The 18,592-nt window shown below is 50.9% G+C and overlaps 1 protein-coding gene across 3 annotated transcripts in view; it reads right to left on the bottom strand.

Annotated features, from left to right (window-relative positions):
• The window catches only part of PUDP (pseudouridine 5'-phosphatase), a 67,281-nt gene that overhangs the window by 41,596 nt on the left and 7,093 nt on the right, over positions 1 to 18,592 (bottom strand). For 2 of the 3 annotated variants that reach the window (XM_070366318.1, XM_070366320.1), the window contains exon 2: positions 821 to 1,014. The exons of the other annotated variant lie outside the window; for it this stretch is intronic. In XM_070366318.1, coding sequence (XP_070222419.1) covers positions 821 to 911 — 91 coding nt within the window. In that variant the 5' untranslated portion in view covers positions 912 to 1,014. The remainder of the gene's footprint in view (positions 1 to 820; positions 1,015 to 18,592) is intronic. 3 annotated transcript variants of the gene reach the window in all.

Genomic DNA, 18,592 nt, shown 5'->3' on the forward strand with positions numbered 1-18,592 from the left:
AGAGGCAGTTATGAGTTCTGCTTTCTCCCTGTCCACGACAGCTCACACACAGCTCCTGCAATGGCAAGGGCCATATGATCTGAGAAGTTAAGAGTTCCTTGTTCCAAATGTTCCATTAGAAAAAAAAAAAGGCAGTACCCATTGGGAATCCATTCACCAAAGTTTCTATCACATGTTCCCAGCACATCAGACTAGCTCCACAAATATGTGTTAACAAACTGCCCGACCCAGTACCGACACAGAATGCCGTGTGCCCAACCCCGTAATCCATGTCTCCTTGCAGCCACCTGACCCTCCACAAGCCAACCCTCGCATGTTCCCACTCGCTGGTAGGACCCCACTCCCTAGCTAGCTCCATTCACCTCTCCCCACCAGGTAATAAATACACAGGGTTTTATCGGGCACCTGTTCCGTGAGACCCACTGAAACAACATATGAGACACAAACATCCTTGCGAGCTTAAATACATACTCAGAGATTGCAGTCAAAGGCTTTCATGTACTCAATGAAGCAAGAAGTAGATGTGTTTCTGGAATTCTCTTGCTTTCTCTATGACCCAATGGATGTTGGCGATTTGATCTCTGGTTCCTCTGCCTTTTCTAAATCCAGCTTCTACATCCGAATGGCTTCACTGACTCAGTGGTCATGAGTCTAAGCAAACTCTAGGAGATGTTGAAGGACAGGGGAGCCTGGCATGCTGCAGTCCATGGGGTCGCAGAGAGTCAGACACAACTGAGCGACTAACTGAACAGCAAAGGTGACTGCAACTGGAAAGCTCCCTGATGTTTGTTGTCAAAAAAAAAAAAAAAGGAACAGTTACCTGGGGAGGTAGAGGAAGCTTTGCAGAACGAGTGACTGAAAGGCAGTATGTACAGCAGAGTATTTTTCTCCACTGAGACCCAATGATACATGGCCCTTTGCTGACCCCAAGGCCCTGGGAGTTCAGGAAGTCCTCTCAGACCTTGGAGTGGTGGCAGACGGTGTGTCAGACGCCGCAGAGAGGGGCCCGGTGTTCTGGGGAGCAGAGAGAGAAAAGAGGACGGGGAGGTCACGGAGGCTGCCTCCACCAGACAGCGCTCACGGCCACGCCCGGGACACTCTCGTGTTCCCTCCCGGGGCCGCCAGCTCCGCGTGTCATCTGCGCACACGGAAGAGACGGGAGAAGCGTGTCTAGTCCGTGCAGTTTAACCTTTACAGACGCGCTTGCCTGCAAGAGCCAGCAGCTTCCTTGTGTTTAGGAATGTAAGAGACCTAAATGAGTAGTTAACAAGCGTGAAATGATGAGTCCCGGTAATATTTGCTTCAAATTAGGAGCTTGCTTGCTCTCAGAGGTTTTGAGAACAAGTATTTCAGGGTGTGATGGACTGTTTCTTGTGGCTGAAAGCTAGCCAGTTTCCAACTGCGAAGGAGTAACAATAAACGCAACTCTTTTAAATGAAGATTGGTAATGATTTAACCGAGTGATCTTTTCTCAAGTGAAAGTTTTGATTAGCATTTAGTATGGTTCAGTGGAACTATCAACCACCTCCTCTAACAGATGTGGGTATGAGTCAAGAATTATTTTCTTTTTTTCTCGCATAATCCGTAATAAAGTTTAAGAAAATCCATCAGCACGTCATTTCGTAGGGGGCACAGCGGGTCCAAGGACAGAGGCTGGGCACGAGGGTGGAGGACTCAGGAACGGTGCCATCCTTCCACCTGGGGCTCCTGAAAAGGACTGGGCCCCGTGGCAGGCTCACGTGTGGGCTGTGGTCACCAACTTACACACCAAAGCGTGTTCAGAAGGTACAGGGGAAGAACATGTTCAGAGTACGTGACCCCCCAACCACGCAGCCCACAAAAAACAGCAATAGGCAATGAACTGACAGTCAGTGATTCTCCAGAAAGGCTCCTCAGAAGGCCAAGAAACCACTACTAGAGTCAGCTTATGGTTTTTGTATCTATTTCTCTGCTCGTTCAGTCAAGTCGCTCAGTTGTATCTGACTCCTCGCATCCCCATAGACTGCAGCATGCCAGGCCTCCCTGTCCATCACCAACTCCCAGAGTCTACTCAAACTCAGGTCCATCGAGTCGGTGAAGCTCAGTCAACAGTATTTTCTATACTTGAACAGAACTTATCAGACCAAAATTTTAACCTGAAGGTGGCATTTAACCCAAGAATCATAGTAAATTTTTACTGTATCTTTTGTTTTGGAAAAGATCAAGCAAGATTTGCAAACAGTTGAGTATGCAGTGTGTTTTACACACTTGATTCATTACCCAATCACCAATCCAACTATTTCCTTGGCAATCTTTCTAAATTATGCAAAGTTACTTTAAAATGAGCTGATAGATGGTGATGTGATAACAATTTCCCCCGCCCCCCCAATCCTTAAAGTGATGGTTTATAATCAGGGTGATTTTGCCCTTGGGGGACTTAAAAGACAAGATAAATGTGTTGTTTGTTTGTGGATCATTTTTTTAATCTGATTTAAAAGACAACTGCATAAAATTATAATTAGAAATCTCTGCTGATGGGCACATAACATATGTAAAGATGCAATGCACAACATGTATAAAGATGGAACCTTTAGGACAATAACACCACAAAGGAGGGTAGGAAAGGAGATACACAGCAGCCACGTTTTTGTATACTATTTAAATTACGCTGGTATTAATGCAAACTAGATGGTATAAGTTGGTAACTGTAATACATAGAGCAACCACTAAGGAAATAACTAAAAAACAAAAAAAGGTCAGAGAAATAAAACAGTTAAAATGTACACAAGAAAATACCTAGTTACCATAAAAGAAGCCAGCGATGGAGGAAAGGGGAATGGAGGAAAGGGAAGGAAAGGAAAAGACACAGATGTGTTTCTTTTCTGGATCCCACAGACACATGGAAACATAAGGACTGTCCTTCTGCGACTTACCTTCTACGTCCACCCATGTTGCAAAGGGCCGCATTTCAAACTAATATAAACAGACACAGTTCAGAGACTATTTCTACCCCAGGGCAGAGGGCTGGGGGAGACACAAGACAGATGAAGGAGACTGAGAGGTGTTCACTACTAGCAGTAAAGTAAGTAAGTTACAAGAATGTGAAGTGCAGCACAGGAAATAATGACATTTTATAACTTTACACAGAGTGCAGTCTATACAATTATCAAATCCCTATGCTGTACACCTGAAACAATACTGCCAGTGAACTAACCCTGCAATAAAAAATGTGGACAGAGGAAAGTCTTCTCTACAGCAGAATGCTAGTTAATAAATACAGATTGATGGTGTGTGATCAAAAAAGAAAGAGAAAACAAGTAAGATAACCATATAGGTAAATCCTTTATCAATAATGGCATTATATGTAAAAGGTTAAATACAAATTAATGTATTATATAATGGCAGAACAGATTAAAAATGAAAAACCACGTGACCCAATTATATACTGTCTACAAGACACACTTTACCAGGAAAGGTGCAAAAAGCTTGAAAGTAAGAGGATGAAGATATTAAATGCACAAGGTAACCAAAGAAAGCCACACTGAGCACATTAAACAAGGCAGACTTAAGACAAATGTTTCTACTAGAAACAAACAAACAAAAACTCAATAGAAGCATTGTATAAGGAGAAAGGGGTAATTTTATGAAGAAGATGCGACAACTATAATCATGTAAGAAACTCACAACAAAGTCACAACACCTAAAACAAAAACTGACCAAACTGAGGGAAGAAACAGGTGTCGACCACAGTAGCTGGAAACATTTAACGACACAGTTTCAATGACGGAAAGAACAGCTGGACTGAAAATTCACAAGGAACACAAGACTGGATTTAAACCTCTACAGGTAAAACTCTATAGCTGAAGACTATAGATAACTACTGCTGCATACGACTTAACTACTTAAATACCATAAACCAACTGAATTTTATGACACTATGGAAATGCTCCACCCAAACATTACAAAACAATGTATTCTTCTCACACTCACAAGGAAAGATGATAAGCTAGGCCATTAAACAAGGCTCAATACATTCACAAAGGATCAAAATCATGCCAAGTATTTCCCTGATCAACAATGGAACAGAATGAGAAATCACTCACAGAGGGAGAGCCTGGGAAATTCACAACTCTGTGGAAGTTAAACAAATATACACCTAAATGGTGAGTGGTGAAAAGGTAAAATTACAAGGGATTTATAAGATAGGCTGGGAGGAAGTAAAATACAAATGCAACACACCAACAGGTGTGGCATTTAACAAAAGCAGTGCTTGGAGGGAAGTGGAGGGCTGTAAACGCCTGTAATAAAAAAAGGATGGTTAGAGGTAAAGCACTGAAGGGCTTGAAGACAAGGAAGGCAGGCAGGGTGCCTCTAGAAGCCGGCAAAGCAAGACTCTGCCCTGGAGCCTGCTACAGAGGGAACCAGCCCTCGACTTCAGCCCAGGGAGACTGGTCTTGGACTTCTGACTCCAACAACCACGACAAAGGGCATCTGGGTTGTTTTCTAAACCAGTGAGTTTGTGGCATTTTGTTACAGCAGACCCAGGCAACTAACACACACTAACTAAAATCCACTAATCCATCCATCCACCCACTTGTCCACCCATCCATCCATCCACCCATCCAACCACTAATCCATTCAGCCATTCAACCACACACTTATCAATCCATCATCCATCCACCCACCCACCCACCCACCCACTTATCCATCCATCCACCCATCCACCCACTAACCCATTCAGCCATTCATCTACCCATTATCCATCCATCCATGCATCCACCCACCCATCCATTCACTAATCCATCCATGCATCCACCCACTGATCCATTCAGCCACCCATCCATGGACACTTAGGTGGTTTCTGTTTCCTGCCTGTTATGAACTGTAACAGTGGGAAAGACACCCTGTTTTAAGGGGAAACCTCTATCACTCGCCATGTCACTGACGTCTCCTCGGGGATCACAGCCCTGAGTCACGCGCCTCGACCCTCCGTTTCTTCCTAGGCAACCTCACCTTCATCACTGCCCTCACCTGGAGGATTCTGATGAGCACCGGATGAACTGACATGTGAAGAGCACTGAACGCCATTCTGGAAACTCACAAGATTTGTTTTTCTCTGGAAACATCCCAGTCTTTGCAGATGTGATGAAGTGAAGGGTCTGAGATGAGGTCCTCCTGGATGAGGGAAACCCTAAATCCAATGCCAGGGCCCTCATAAGGGACAGATGAGCAGAAACACAGCAAGACCCACAACTCCTGAGCCTGCACTCTAGGGCCTGGAACCCACCATTACTGGGCATGTAGCTGTGAACTACCGAAGGCCGCATGTCCTGGAGCCGATACGCTCTGCGGTAAGAGGAGCTACCACAATGAGAAGCCTGCACACCGCAACCAGAGTAGCCCCCCCCACCCCCCGTCACTGCAAGTGGAGAAAGTCTGTGCACGACAACAAAGATCCGGTGCAGCCAAAAAGAAAAGAACGTGCAGGCTGTCACCAAAGTGGGTCTGAAGAAGCTGCATAAAAGACTGACAGAGAACAGGAGTTCTTTCAAGGTGTCGCCCTGAATTCATGTGTTGAGTGGGGTCTATCCATCAACCCCTGCTAGCTTGGGAGTCATTTGAATGAAACACTTCACCTTGAAACCCAGAGACGTGCAGTTTTTTAAAGCCCTCCTTTCCCACCCAGATCAACAGCTTCCACTTCTTTTCAAGACCTTCCTTCAGTGGCTGCTCCTGTTATCCCAACATTTTCATCCTTGCTGTGGGTACAGTGGATTGAATTCCCCATGGACTGGATCACGCGTGGTGTATGCACTGGTACGGAGGCAGCGCCAAAAGCACTTTTAATTTAGTACAGTGCAAAGCGCTGTGGGATCTAGCAAGAGATGGAGAAACGTAAAAAAAGGATGCAGTTCTTCTCCTTTGAAGATACACAAGCCACTGTGTCACTGGCGCTATTTCTTTAGCTGCTCTGTGCGCTTCCGTTTACTTGTTTTTTTGGTGTGGGTGGGGTAGAAGACTGTCAGAGAACCCAACTGGAAAGCGATGACAGGAGGAAGACTGGGGGAAATCACACGGTAATCGTGGTGTCTCAGCTACCAACAGCACAGTTCTGGGCGTCCACGGGATGCCTCCCTGGCCGCAGTCTGCCTGGGAGATCTGTCCGACGCCAGTGCAGCTCCCTGACCCCTTCCCGGCATTAAACACCCTACATTTCTGGGGGGGATTCGCTTGCTGCAGCTGCCATGACAACGCACCGAACGCTGGGGGGCTTCAACAACAGGAAGTTACGCTCCCCCAGCCCTGGAGGCTGGAAACCGGAGATGCAGGCATGGAAAGAGCTGGCTCCTCCTGAGGCCTCTCCCCTGGGTGTGCAGACAGCCGTCTCCTCCCGTGTCCGCCCGTGGTGGTCCCCGTGTGTGCCCCTGTGCTGCTCTTCTTTTCTTATAAGGACCAGTCCTAAGGGGTCAAAGTGTGTGTGTGAGTCGCTCAGTCATGTCTGACTCCTGCAACCCCGTGGACTGTGGCCCGCCAGGCTCCTCTGTCCATGGGATTCTCCAGGCAAGAACATTGGAGAGGGCTGCCAGTCCCTTCTCCACCTAAGGGGTCAGGATCCAGCCTAATGCCCTTATTTTACCTACTTACCTCTTTAAAGACCTTGACTCCAAGTACAGCCCCAATCTGAGGCCCAGGGGGTTAGGGCTTCAAAATATGAATTTTGGTGGTGCACACATCAGCCCACAACTCTGAGTTATTGATCTTCACCCACGCAGCATTTCTGTCAAAGGCAAGGTGTGCGTGTGTATGAGGCGTGCGTGCTAAGTCACCTCCATTGCGTATGACTCTTTGCGACCCCATGGACTGTGGCCTGCCAAGCTCCTCTCTCCATGGCATTCTCCAGGCAAGAATACTGCAGAGGGTTGCCATGCCCTCCTCATCAAAGGCAAGGGCAACTGATTAAAAAATATCCTTCTGTGTCTTGTTTTTTTATGGGAAGGGACTAAAGACGGACCCCAGGAAATACGAGTCAATATTCTTTTAAAGAACATCTGCTCACAAAATGGACAGTGGTTCGCACATCTCAGACTTCATTTACTTCTACCCCGGCATTTCTGCAAAGACGAAAAAGCAGTCAGGCGTCCTTTCCCTTCCCAAGCACAGCGCACCTTTTGTGGCCACAGGAGGCGGAGCTCAGTCGGCACAAGTAGAAACTCACCTGTCCTAGTCCCCCAATCTCAGGGGCTCTGAGAGACGAGGAGACACAGGTGCCCACCCTGTTCACAAATGCCAGGGCCTTTGAGCCTGCAACTCTGAGGACCCAGAAGTGTCCTCTAGGGACAGGCAGAGGCTCCTCAGACGCACAATTAACGCTCATTTTCTGACTCCCACAGGTATACAGCCTTACGCCCATGTTACTCCAAGTCAGACACAGGACATGCAAGAAATCCTTCAGCCATTCACATATCGTTTTCATGGCCCTGCCCCCGGGACCTGCACGGACCTGGGAAACCTACTGAACAAATGCAGAATTCTCGTCAGGTTCAAAGATTATGGGATTTAGGTGGAAAACATTCATATATGCCAAGAAATGCAAAAATCTAATCAGCTGGGTGGAAAAACGGTTTCCATAATGAACAGGCAGGCACCTCTGGACTCCCAAAACATTCACAGGCATGTAAAAGGGGAATAAGTTTTTGCAAGTTATTTGTCATGTTGTTGTATGTACTCTTTAATGGAATTTGGCCTATTGGGGCAACAATGCTATAAATAAACTTTGAAGTACACACTGAGATTACTAATTTTCACCTGCCCTTTCAAGACAATATTATCAAGGGTCTTCCCTCGTCGTCCAGTGGCTAAGACTCTGTGCTCCCAAAGCAGCGGACCCAGGTTTGATCCCTGGCTGGGGAACTAAGATCCCACGGGCTTCAACTAAAGACTCCACCATGTCACAACTAAGAGCGCGCACAGTGAAATAATTCCCACAAAGACGACATGACTGGAAGTCCACTGGAAGATGCAAGTGAACCTGACGCTCGTCTGTTTCACAGACCTCATGTACTAGGCCTTGAAGTGACCACTGTCTATTCAGAAAGGCTTTGTGTGTTAATTCACAAAAGGCAAGTACTGAGCCAGGAAATAAAACGCGCTCTAACGGAGCTTCACAAGCAGAAAGGTGTTTAAGTGGATTAAAAAACGTGCAAACGGTCAAACTCTATCACGGCCTCTTAACAGTGATGGTTAACATCTATCAGAGCTGTGAACCGAACTAGCTCAAGTGAAGTGTTTGGGCCTCCCTGAGGGGTACGGAGGTAAAGAATCTGCCTGCCAACGCAGGGGACGGGGTTCGAGCCCTGGTCTGGGAAGACCCCACATGCCGAGGGCAACTGACCGAGTGCACTGCGACTACGGAAGCCTGCTCACCTAGAGGCTCTGCTCCGCAATGAGAGAAGCCCGCGAGGAGAAGCCCTCCGACCGCAACCAGAGAAAAGCCCACGGCAGTGAAGACCCACCGGAGCAAAAATGTCAGATAGAGAAAAAATTTTCAAGAAGACCTCAGATAAACAGAGGGTCACAAGCATCAGGGTGTTTATGTTGATGAAAAAAAAACCCGTGTAAGCAGAGTCAAATATCATCCTGTCCTCTTAATAGTGATGATTAATGTCTACCAGATTTATTAACAGAATAAGCAGAAGTGTTTAAGGGACAAGTACGATTCTGAAACTTTAACAGTTGATAATGCTTTTAATTGGAATGTAACTGCTTTACGGTATTGTGTTAGTTTCTGCCTACAACAGTGTGAATCACCCATGTGCATACGTGTATCCCTCTCTCTAGAGCCTCCCTATCCGAACCCGTGGACTATAGTCTGTGGAAGTCTCCAGGCCAGAATACGGGAGTGGGTAGCCTTTCCCTTCTCCAGGAGATCTTCCCAGCCCAGGAATCGAACCCAGGTCTCTCGCAATTCCAGGCGGACTCTTTACCAGCTGAGCTCCCAGGGAAGCCCAAGAATACTGGAGTGGGTAGCCTATCCCTTCTCCAGAGGATCTTCCCGACCCAGGAATCAAACTGGGCTTTCATGCATTCCAGGCGGATTCTTTACCAACGGAGCTACTAGGAAATACGTTAAAACCCAGTGTCCAGGAGCCAACTGGACACACAAGAAGCCTCCTCAGTAACGAGACAGCCCCGTGAGATGCCGCCCGTGTGCATGTGGGGGTGAGATGAGGGGTGAGAAGGGGGACCCGCGGGCACTGAAGTGGAGCGCTGCTGCCCAAGGCAGAGGAATGCCCCTGGCACTCCCAGGACCGAGCTCCCCGTGATCAGGAGGAGGCGGGCAGTCGGGGGTGGACAGACAACAGCCGGGCAGGTGCGGGGCGGGTTTGCTGAACAAGAGGCTGGGCATCTAGCTTCTGCCTGTGACGCTCACACCTGGGGAAAACAAGCTCGGGTTATCCAAGAGCTGGGTGCCTGGATTATTCAAGGCCCTTCCTGAACACGCCAGTGTGCACGCCAAGGCAGGATGATGCGAGCAGAGGTCAGGAACCCGCTGGATGAGACAGCAGGGCCTGCAGGGATCCCTGGGGAATGACAAGCGTGCGTGTGCGTTGCCTCATTCTCCTGGACGGTTGCGACAGCCCCTAGGCAGGTCCTAGCCTCGCGGGCTCGGTCACCCCCACTGAGGTCACTGCCCTGTGTGGCACCCCGAGACTGTGGGGCCGGGCGACAGGCGGGAGGTGAGGTCTACGTTCCTGGGGCTGGTGCGAGGCAGAGAGCACCCTGGGTGCCCTTCCTGAGGCCTCTGCGCTCACCTTGCACTGGGGCCACGGCTGTTCCCCACCCTCGGCGCGTGCAGATTCGCACAGGGGGCCCCCCTCCTGCCACCCAGCCGGCTCCCACAGCCCTGGGCGGTGTGCTCAGTCGCTCAAGTCGTGTCTGACTCTTTGTGACCCCATGGACTGTCGCCCGTCAGGCTCCTCCATCCAAGGCAAGGAGGCAAGGATGCTGGCGTGGGTAGCCTTTCCCTTCTGTAGGGGATCTTCCCAACCCAGGGATGGAACCCGAGTCTCCTGCTTTGCAGGCAGATTCCTTACCAACTGAGCCACCACGGAGGCCCTCCCGTGGGCCTGCTCAGGACGAATCCAGTGTCCTGAGAGGCATGACTCACTTCCTGCCCCCGGCTCCCAGGAAAACTGGGTTAGCTGAGCAGATTGTCCTTCCCTGAACTGGCCTCAGGACCTCTGGAAAACCGTGAGGCTCAAGAAGCGAGGCGAGGCCTTGACCGTCTCTCCCCTCGACCGCCCTGGCGAATCCCTGCTGTCACGCTGATCTTAAATGCCCTCTGAACCAAAAACCCTGTCCTCAAGCAGGCTCCCCAACTGGGCGGGTCAGCCTCAGATCACACTTCCTCCTTGGGGGGGACTGGCCCGAAATCACTCAGTGTCAGACTTTGCATCAGGCTGCTCTCAGCCTGGCTGAATGAGATGAGGGCTGCAATACAGCTCGGGCTTCTGGGGAAGAACATGCTCGTCCGGCTGCACCTGGCCGACTCAGAGATCACTTACGTGTTTGTGTCATAACCACACACGCACACGCACGAACGCACAAAGCCAGCACACGGGAGGGCAAGTCAGATGTACCGCAACAGGTAGAGTCAAGGGCTATTTTTACAGGCCCGGATGCCTTCCTCCTGCAGAGTATTCAGGGGCCCACTTCTGTGCAGACTCCTCTGAGCAGGCAAAGCAGGGGCACTTGGGGGGAAAACTCTTGCTGGGGTGGGTCCTCTTGGCAAAGCCTGCTTCACCTGTATGTGCCGGGCACCGGGCACTGTATGCCGTCTCCCCCACATGAGCACCAACACTCACCTGCTGTCACCAGCGTGTCTGGGAGGGACACACCTGCCCCGGGCACCCGAGAGTCTAAATAGCTGCATCTCTTCTCTTGCAGAGGCAACGCCGGTCAGGCTCTGTCCCCGAGGTGAGGTCCGTGGAGCCGGGAAATGCAGGAAGATGGGCAGGAACAGGGTGCCTGGCTCCCTGCCAGGGGACCAGCTGAGGCGGGCAGTGTCCACGGGGAAGACTCCCAGGAAACACTGTCACCCAAGGAGGGAGACGGGGGGCCCGAAGACACCAGCATGACCGTGAATCTTCAGCCAGCAGGAAGGACTTGATGTTGGAAAGAGACAGCGGAGGGTCAGAAGACAGAAAGGCCACAAGTGGCTCATGGAGAGCGTGGCAGACTGGTCTGGCCTCGGCTTGAAACCTGGGTCTTGGGGGTGGCCTCTGGGTGGAGTGCCCATGGGCACTGGGAAGTGTGGAGGGAGCTAAATGGGAGGTGAGGGTGCGCACAGGGACCCAGAGACGATAGAGCAGAAGGCTCCTCGAAGCCACGTGTCCGTGAGAGATCGCAGGGAAGGGGTCCACGGCCAAGGCCAGGGCCCTGAACACGGACAGAGGAGGACAGACAGATGCGATGCGCAGGACAGAGCAGGGTAGTAGAGGCTCATGAAGCCCAAAGTTCTGGAAACACAAGAGATGCCGGCCACACATGGACTCAATGGATGTGAGTCTGAGCAAACTCTGGGACATTGTGATGGACAGGGAAGCCTGTGCTGCAGTCCGTGGGCTCGCAGAGTCGGGCACAGCTGAGCGACTGAACAACAGCAAGCCGGCCACTCGAAAGTCACTGCACGCTTCATCCTGACAAAGTTCCTGGGTTGTGGGTGGAAAGCGTGCAGGCAGGATGGAGCCTGGACAGCAGGCAAATTGTGTTTCAGTGATAATCTAGAACAAGCTGTGCTCAGGTACTAAAGCCCTGGGCTTCCCTGGTGGTTCCGTGGGAAAGAATCCACCTGCCAGTGCGGGAGACTCGGGTTCAATCCCTGGGGTGCGAAGATCCCTGGGAGAAGGGAATGGCAACCCACTGCAGGACTCTTGCCTGAAGAATCCCATGGACAGAGGAGCCTGGCAGGCTGCAGTCCATGGGGTGGCAGAGTCAGACACGACTGAGCGACTAAAGAACAGAAGAATTAGAAGCAGCGGGAGAAGAGGAGCTGGTGACATTCCTTAGAAAAGGCAACCCTTCCGTCCCTTGAGGAAGGGCGGGCCAGGGCCAGCCCATGTGGGGGCATCAGTCTGAACAGGAAGACCACCTCCCTCCCGGATGGGAAGGACAGCTGATGCCTGCAGAGCCCTGCACACTCACCCCAAGCCCGGGCACCGAGGAAGACGCCGGTGTGAAAAGGACCCCTCCAGTTCAGGGCCTGACTCTCTCTCCAGCCCAACGCTCAATATGATATTATAAACGCCAAGACAGGTACCCTGCACTGGTTATTCAGTATCACAGGTGCGGGTATACGAAGCTGTTAAGTTCACATGTGTGCCATCTGCTCACCAAGGGCGGACGTGCCTTTACCAGATCTAATAACACACACAAATGCTATGAAGAAGGGCTGTATCGTATTCAGACAACTACATCTCTTTTGCAAAGTCACATTAAACACTGCACAAGGGCTTCCCAGGTGGTCCAGTGGAAGAGAGGCCAGCGTGCAATGCAGGGCACACGGGTTTGACCCCTGGCCCCGGATTCCCACATGCTGTGTAACAGCTGAGCCTGGGAGCCACAACTACTGAGCCCACCTGTCCCAGATCCCATGCTCTGCAACAAGAGAAAGCAATGTGAAGAGAAGCACAAACACCGCAACTAGAGAACAGCCCCGCCTGTCAGAGCTAGAGAACATACCGCACTTGTCACAACCAGAGAAAGTCCCACTTGTCACAATCCCCACCTGTCACAGCTAGAGAACAGCCCCCCCCGTCACAGCTAGAGAACAGTCTGCCTGTCACAGCTAGAGAAAGTCCCACTTGTCACAGTCAGAGAAGAGCCCCGCCTGTCACAGCTAGAGAACAGCCCCGCCTGTCACAGCTAGAGAACAGCCCCCACCTGTCACAGCTAGAGAATATACCACTTGGCACAACCAGAAAGTCCCACTTGTCACAGTCAGAGAAGAGCCCCGCCTGTCACAGCTAGAGAACAGCCCCCCCCTGTCACAGCTAGAGAACAGCCCCCGCCTATCACAACCAGAGAATAGCCCCCACCTGTCACAGCTAGAGAACAGCCCCCGCCTATCACAACTAGAGAACAGCCCCCGCCTGTCACAGCTAGAGAACAGCCCCGCCTGACACAGTTAGAGAACAGCCCCTGCCTGTCACAGCTAGAGGAGAGCCCCACCTGTCACAGCTAGAGGAGAGCCCCACCTGTCACAGCTAGAGGAGAGCCCCACCTGTCACAATAAAATACAGCTCCCGCCCGTCACAGCCAGAGAACAGCCCCTGCCTGTCAAAATAGAGAACAGGTCTGCTTGTCACAACTAGAGAATAGCCTCCGCCTGTCACAGCTAGAGAACAGCCCCTGCCTATCACACTGTCACAGGTAGAGAACAGCCCTGCCTGTCACAACCAGAGAATAGCCTCTGCCTGTCACAGCTAGAGAACAGCCCCACCTGTCACACTGTCACAGGTAGAGAACAGCCCTGCCTGTCACAACCAGAGAATAGCCTCTGCCTGTCACAGCTAGAGAACAGCCCTGCCTGTCACAACCAGAGAATAGCCTCTGCCTGTCACAGCTAGAGAACAGCCCTGCCTGTCACACTGTCACAGCTAGAGAACAGCCCTGCCTGTCACAACCAGAGAATAGCCTCCACCTGTCACAACTAGAGAACAGCCCTGCCTGTCACAACCAGAGAATAGCCTCCGCCTGTCACAAGTAGAGAACAGCCCCACCTGTCACAGCCAGAGAACAGCCCCGCCTGTCACACTGCCACAGCTACAGAACAGCCCCACCTGTCACACTGCCACAGCTAGAGAACAGCCCCACCTGTCACAGGTAGAGAATAGCCCCGCCTGTCACAGCTGGAGAACAGCTTCGCCTGTCACAGCCAGAGAACAGCCCCACCTGTCACATTGCCACAGCTAGAGAACAGCCCCACCTATCACACTGCCACAGCTAGAGAACAGCCCCACCTGTCACACTGCCACAGCTAGAGAACAGCCCTGCCTGTCACAGCTAGAGAACAGCCCCGCTTGTCACACTGTCACAACTAGATAATATCCCCTGCCTGTCACAGATAGAGAACAGCCCTCACAGCAATGAAGACCCAGCACAGCCAAAAATAAAATTAATTAATTTAAAAAACAGCAGCAGCAATAACAACAAAAAACAGTACACTGAAGGCCTTGTGTCGGCTAGCAGGCTGTCTTGGACCTGACTTTCTTGTATCTTGACGAGCCTCTGAAGGCCCAGGAGGGTCCCGCCCCGTCTGAGACATGCCCGAGACCCCAAAGGTGGGGGCGGGCTCTGCTGCGGGAGAACGCCTGAGGACGGGGAATGGCACCAAGTTGGCAGGGAGAGCGGGTACCAGGGTGAAGTGAAGAAGCAGGCTTTCTCCAGGTGATAGCTAACATGTTCAGTGAGCACAGGTGGGCCTGAGTGGGACCCTCCATCGACCCTCGGAGTGAGACAAAGGCTAGAACACGAGGGGTCAGCTATGTGGTCTCTGTGGTGGATGCATGCGTGCTCAGTCACTAAGTCGTGTCCGACTCTCTGTGACCCCATGGACTGTAGCCTGCCACGCTCCTGTGTCCATGGCATTCTCCAGGCACGGATACTGGAGTGAGTTGCCACTTCCTTCTCCAGTGGATCTTCCCAACCCAGGGATGGAACCTGCATCTATCACATCTCCTGCATTGGCAGGTGGGTTCTCTACCACCAGCGCCCCCTGGGAAGCCCAGTAAGGATGTCCCATTGTGCCTGAACCAGTGACGGTTGCCTGGCAGGCATTCCAAGTTGGCCCAAGGCCACCCACTGAGATGCTTGCTGAAACGACCCAGTAGGAAACAGCGGGCTCGGTTTTCTCTGGGTTCTCCAGGCAGCTCGATGGTTTCTCCAAACACATCTCAAATTCGACCAGAACTCCCCCTCTGCAAAGCCAGTCACCTCCACATACCACTTTCAAAGCTAACGCATGGTCATCCAGCTGTCAGTGCCAAACTCAAAGTACATGGTGGCAAAAGACAGTTATCTCAGCTTGACTCAGAGTCGGCCTTGATTATACAGTTATCAGGCAAAAAACACACGCTGTCAGTGTAACCAAAGGAAATGCTTCTAAGATAAAAAAGGGAAATAACAGACGCAGAGAAGAAATTGGAATGTACCAGCGACCAACTGAAATCAACTGTTTGTAGCCGGAAGAAAACACCAAGTAACACCTTGCTGGCACAAAACGTTTCTTCGATAACCAAGTGATCCCCTTTTCTTAAAGCAGGAGCAGAAAGGTTTCCAAGACAATGAAACCGTGGTGAACATGGACAGAGAACCCAGTGGACCTGTGAAAATGCAGCCACAGGGCCCTCACGCCAAGGACAGCGCTGGCCCAGCACTGCCAGAACTGCTGTTAAATCCATGTCATTCTTCACTCCAGCTCAAGCTCCAGCCTCAGGAGTGATGGATGAGAACACGCCAGGCCTGCAGTGGCAGACGTCTGCAGAGAGGCGTCGGCCCAGGGCTGCCGGGTTCCCGAGGGACACGGCTGTCACAAGGTCTGACGGGCACACCTTGTGAGCTGCAGGTATCGGTGAGTGGCTACTTCAGGAGGACATGTAGGAAGCTTCTCTCTTTTTTTTGAATGTGATCTCTTAACTAAATACCAGCTGCTGTTCAAGATTCTACCAAAAGATGGGAATAAAGATTGATACAACTAGTATGGAAAACAGTACAGAGACTCCTTAAACAGCTAGGAATAAAAACTACCGTATGACCCAGCAAGCCCAGTACTGAGCATATACCTCTGAGAAAACCGTAATTCAAAGATGCGTGGTACCTGAGTGTTCACTGCAGCACTATTTACAGCAGCTAGGACATGAAAACCACCTAGATGTCCACTGACACGTGAACAGATAAAGAAGACGTCTCACACACACACACACACACACACACACACAAACAAACATATACAATCAAATACTGCTGCTGCTGCTGCTAAGTCGCTTCAGTCGTATCCGACTTTGCGACCCCATAGACGGCAGCCCACCAGGCTCCCCCGTCCCTGGGATTCTCCAGGCAAGAACACTGGAGTGGGTTGCCATTTCCTTCTCCAATGCATGAAAGTGAAAAGTGAAAGTGAAGTCGCTCAATCGTATCCGACTCTTAGTGACCCCATGGACTGCAGCCCACCAGGCTCCTCCGTCCATGGGATTTTCCAGGCAAGAGCACTGGAGTGGGGTGCCATCGCCTTCTCCAACAATCAAATACTACTTAGCCATAAAAAGAAACAAAGCTGAGTCATTTGTGGTGATATGGGTGAACCGAGAGCCTGTCATACAGGGTGAAGTAAGTGAGAAAAACAAATATTCTATATTAACGTTTAACTAGGGAATCTAGAAAAACTGTACTGACAAGCCTATTTGCAGGGCAGGAATAGAGATGCACAGCAGAGAACAGACCTGTGGAGCAGCGTGAGAGGGAGGAAGCGGGGCGAATGAAGAGAGCAGCACGGACATATACACACTATCAGGCGTAAAATAGTGGCAAGCAGCTCTACAGCGCAGGGAGCTCAGCTCAGTGCTCTGTGATGACCTGGAGGGCAGGATGGGGTGCGAGGGAGGCTCAAGAGGGAGGGGATGTATGTATACATATCACTCAAGCTGAGGCTCCAATCCTTTGGCCACCTGATGTAAAGAGCTGACTCCTTGGAAAAGACCCTGATGCTGGGAGGGATTGGGGGCGGGAGGAGAAGGGGACGACAGAGGATGAGATGGTTGGATGGTGTCACCGACTCCATGGACATGAGTTTCGGTGAACTCTGGGAGTTGGTGATGGACAGGGAGGCCTGGCACACTGCGGTCCATGGGTTCACAAAGAGTCGGACACGACTGAGCGACTGAACTGAACTGACGGCTGATTCATACTGATGTATGGCAGAAACGAACACAACATTGTAAAGCGATTATCCTCCAAATAAACATAAATTAAAAAAAAGATTCCCCCCAAAGAAAATTTGGTGCCCAAATGTCTTCAGAGACCCCTGGGCCCAGCTCCAAGTGGGAAAAAAGACAAGGAAGGGGATGGAGGAGGACAGGGAAGTACTTCTGATACTCTGACAAGCTGACCCAGGGGAAGAGACTGCCCCTCCCAAGGCTAGTTAATTCCCAGAGATGGTCAGAAGCTGTCTTTTGTATGTAAACGAGGGTGCCTTTCATATGCAAACCAACCTACCCAGAGCCCATCCTCCCAAATAGTCCTTTATGGATTTTTAAGCCACCTGCCAAAGCAGGAGACCTGAGAGACATGGGTTCGATCCCTGGGTCCGGAAGATCCCCTGGAGGAGGAAACAGCAACCCATTCCAGTATTTCTGCCCGTAGAATCCCATTGACAGAGGAGCCTGGGGGGCTACAGTCCATGGGGTCGCAGAGTCGGGCACGACTGAACCAACTGAGCACACATGCAAGCTGTGATCACGGGTCCGCATCTCACGTAGCCTGGACAGGCTAGCGGGCGTCGAGCAGACTCTAGTTCGCCTCTAGATCCGTTCCTGGCCTCTAGGCCTCGGGAGGCGAGTTAAGGGCCATCGACTGCCCGGCCCAGGGGCAGGACGCAGGCCTACGGAGTTGCCTGCCAGGCCAGGGCACGGAGCAGACCGCCCTCAGCGCAGGCACGGGCCCCCGTCTGCACAGGTACTCTGTGCACAGAAGCTAAGCTACTGACTGCAGGCATCACAGCAAAGGGCGTGAGGGAGCCAGACCCTAAAGGAAAATGGGGATGGATCTGACCAACACTCAGAAGGTAACCTGAGGGCTGCTGGGATGGTCGTCCACCTCTGCAAAGACCAAAAGCGGGAGAACACTTCTTAAGCACTTCTGCTCAAGAAACAGAAATGTGAGTCTGTCACGATCATTATGTGTTCAAGAAGATTCTCCTCAGACACCCAGAAGGCCATTTTAAACCACAGAAATGTGTTCTGTAACACCAGCACTGCCCTCGCCCCCCATTTCAACACAATTCTAGGAAGCTTCTAATACCCTATGCATGCTACATCGCTTCAGCTGTGTCCAAGTCTTTACAAGTCTACGACAGCCCTCCAGGCTCCTCTGTCCATGGGATTCTCCAGGAGAGAATACAGGAGTGGGTTGCCATGCCCTCCTCCAGGGGATCTTCCTGACCCAGGGATCGAACCTGTGTCTCTTCTGTCTCCTGCACTGGCAGGCGTGTTCTCTACCATTAGTGCCACCTGGGAAGCCAGTATTCATGTACAGCTGATGGTGAGATCTTTATTTTTGAATGTAATGCAAACACCATGGCACCTTCTGACCTCAGGCTATGTATCCGTCACTTTTCAAACACTGCAAACACAGGTTTAAAAAGTCACTTGGGCAACTCTGTGTAATGACAGCTCTCGGCAGACGTTTCTTGGGGGCATTATTTCCCTTGCTCTTTTCTGTTACATTAAATCTCGGTCTACCCCTGAAGAATGACATGGCGTAAATGATAAATTATAGCAGCTTACAAAATGAAAGCAAGAAAAAAAAAGAAGCTGAAACAGAGAAAAGAGAGAATCAT

Source organism: Bos mutus, chromosome X (assembly GCF_027580195.1).
Source record: "Bos mutus isolate GX-2022 chromosome X, NWIPB_WYAK_1.1, whole genome shotgun sequence".
Classification (NCBI taxonomy): domain Eukaryota; kingdom Metazoa; phylum Chordata; class Mammalia; order Artiodactyla; family Bovidae; genus Bos; species Bos mutus.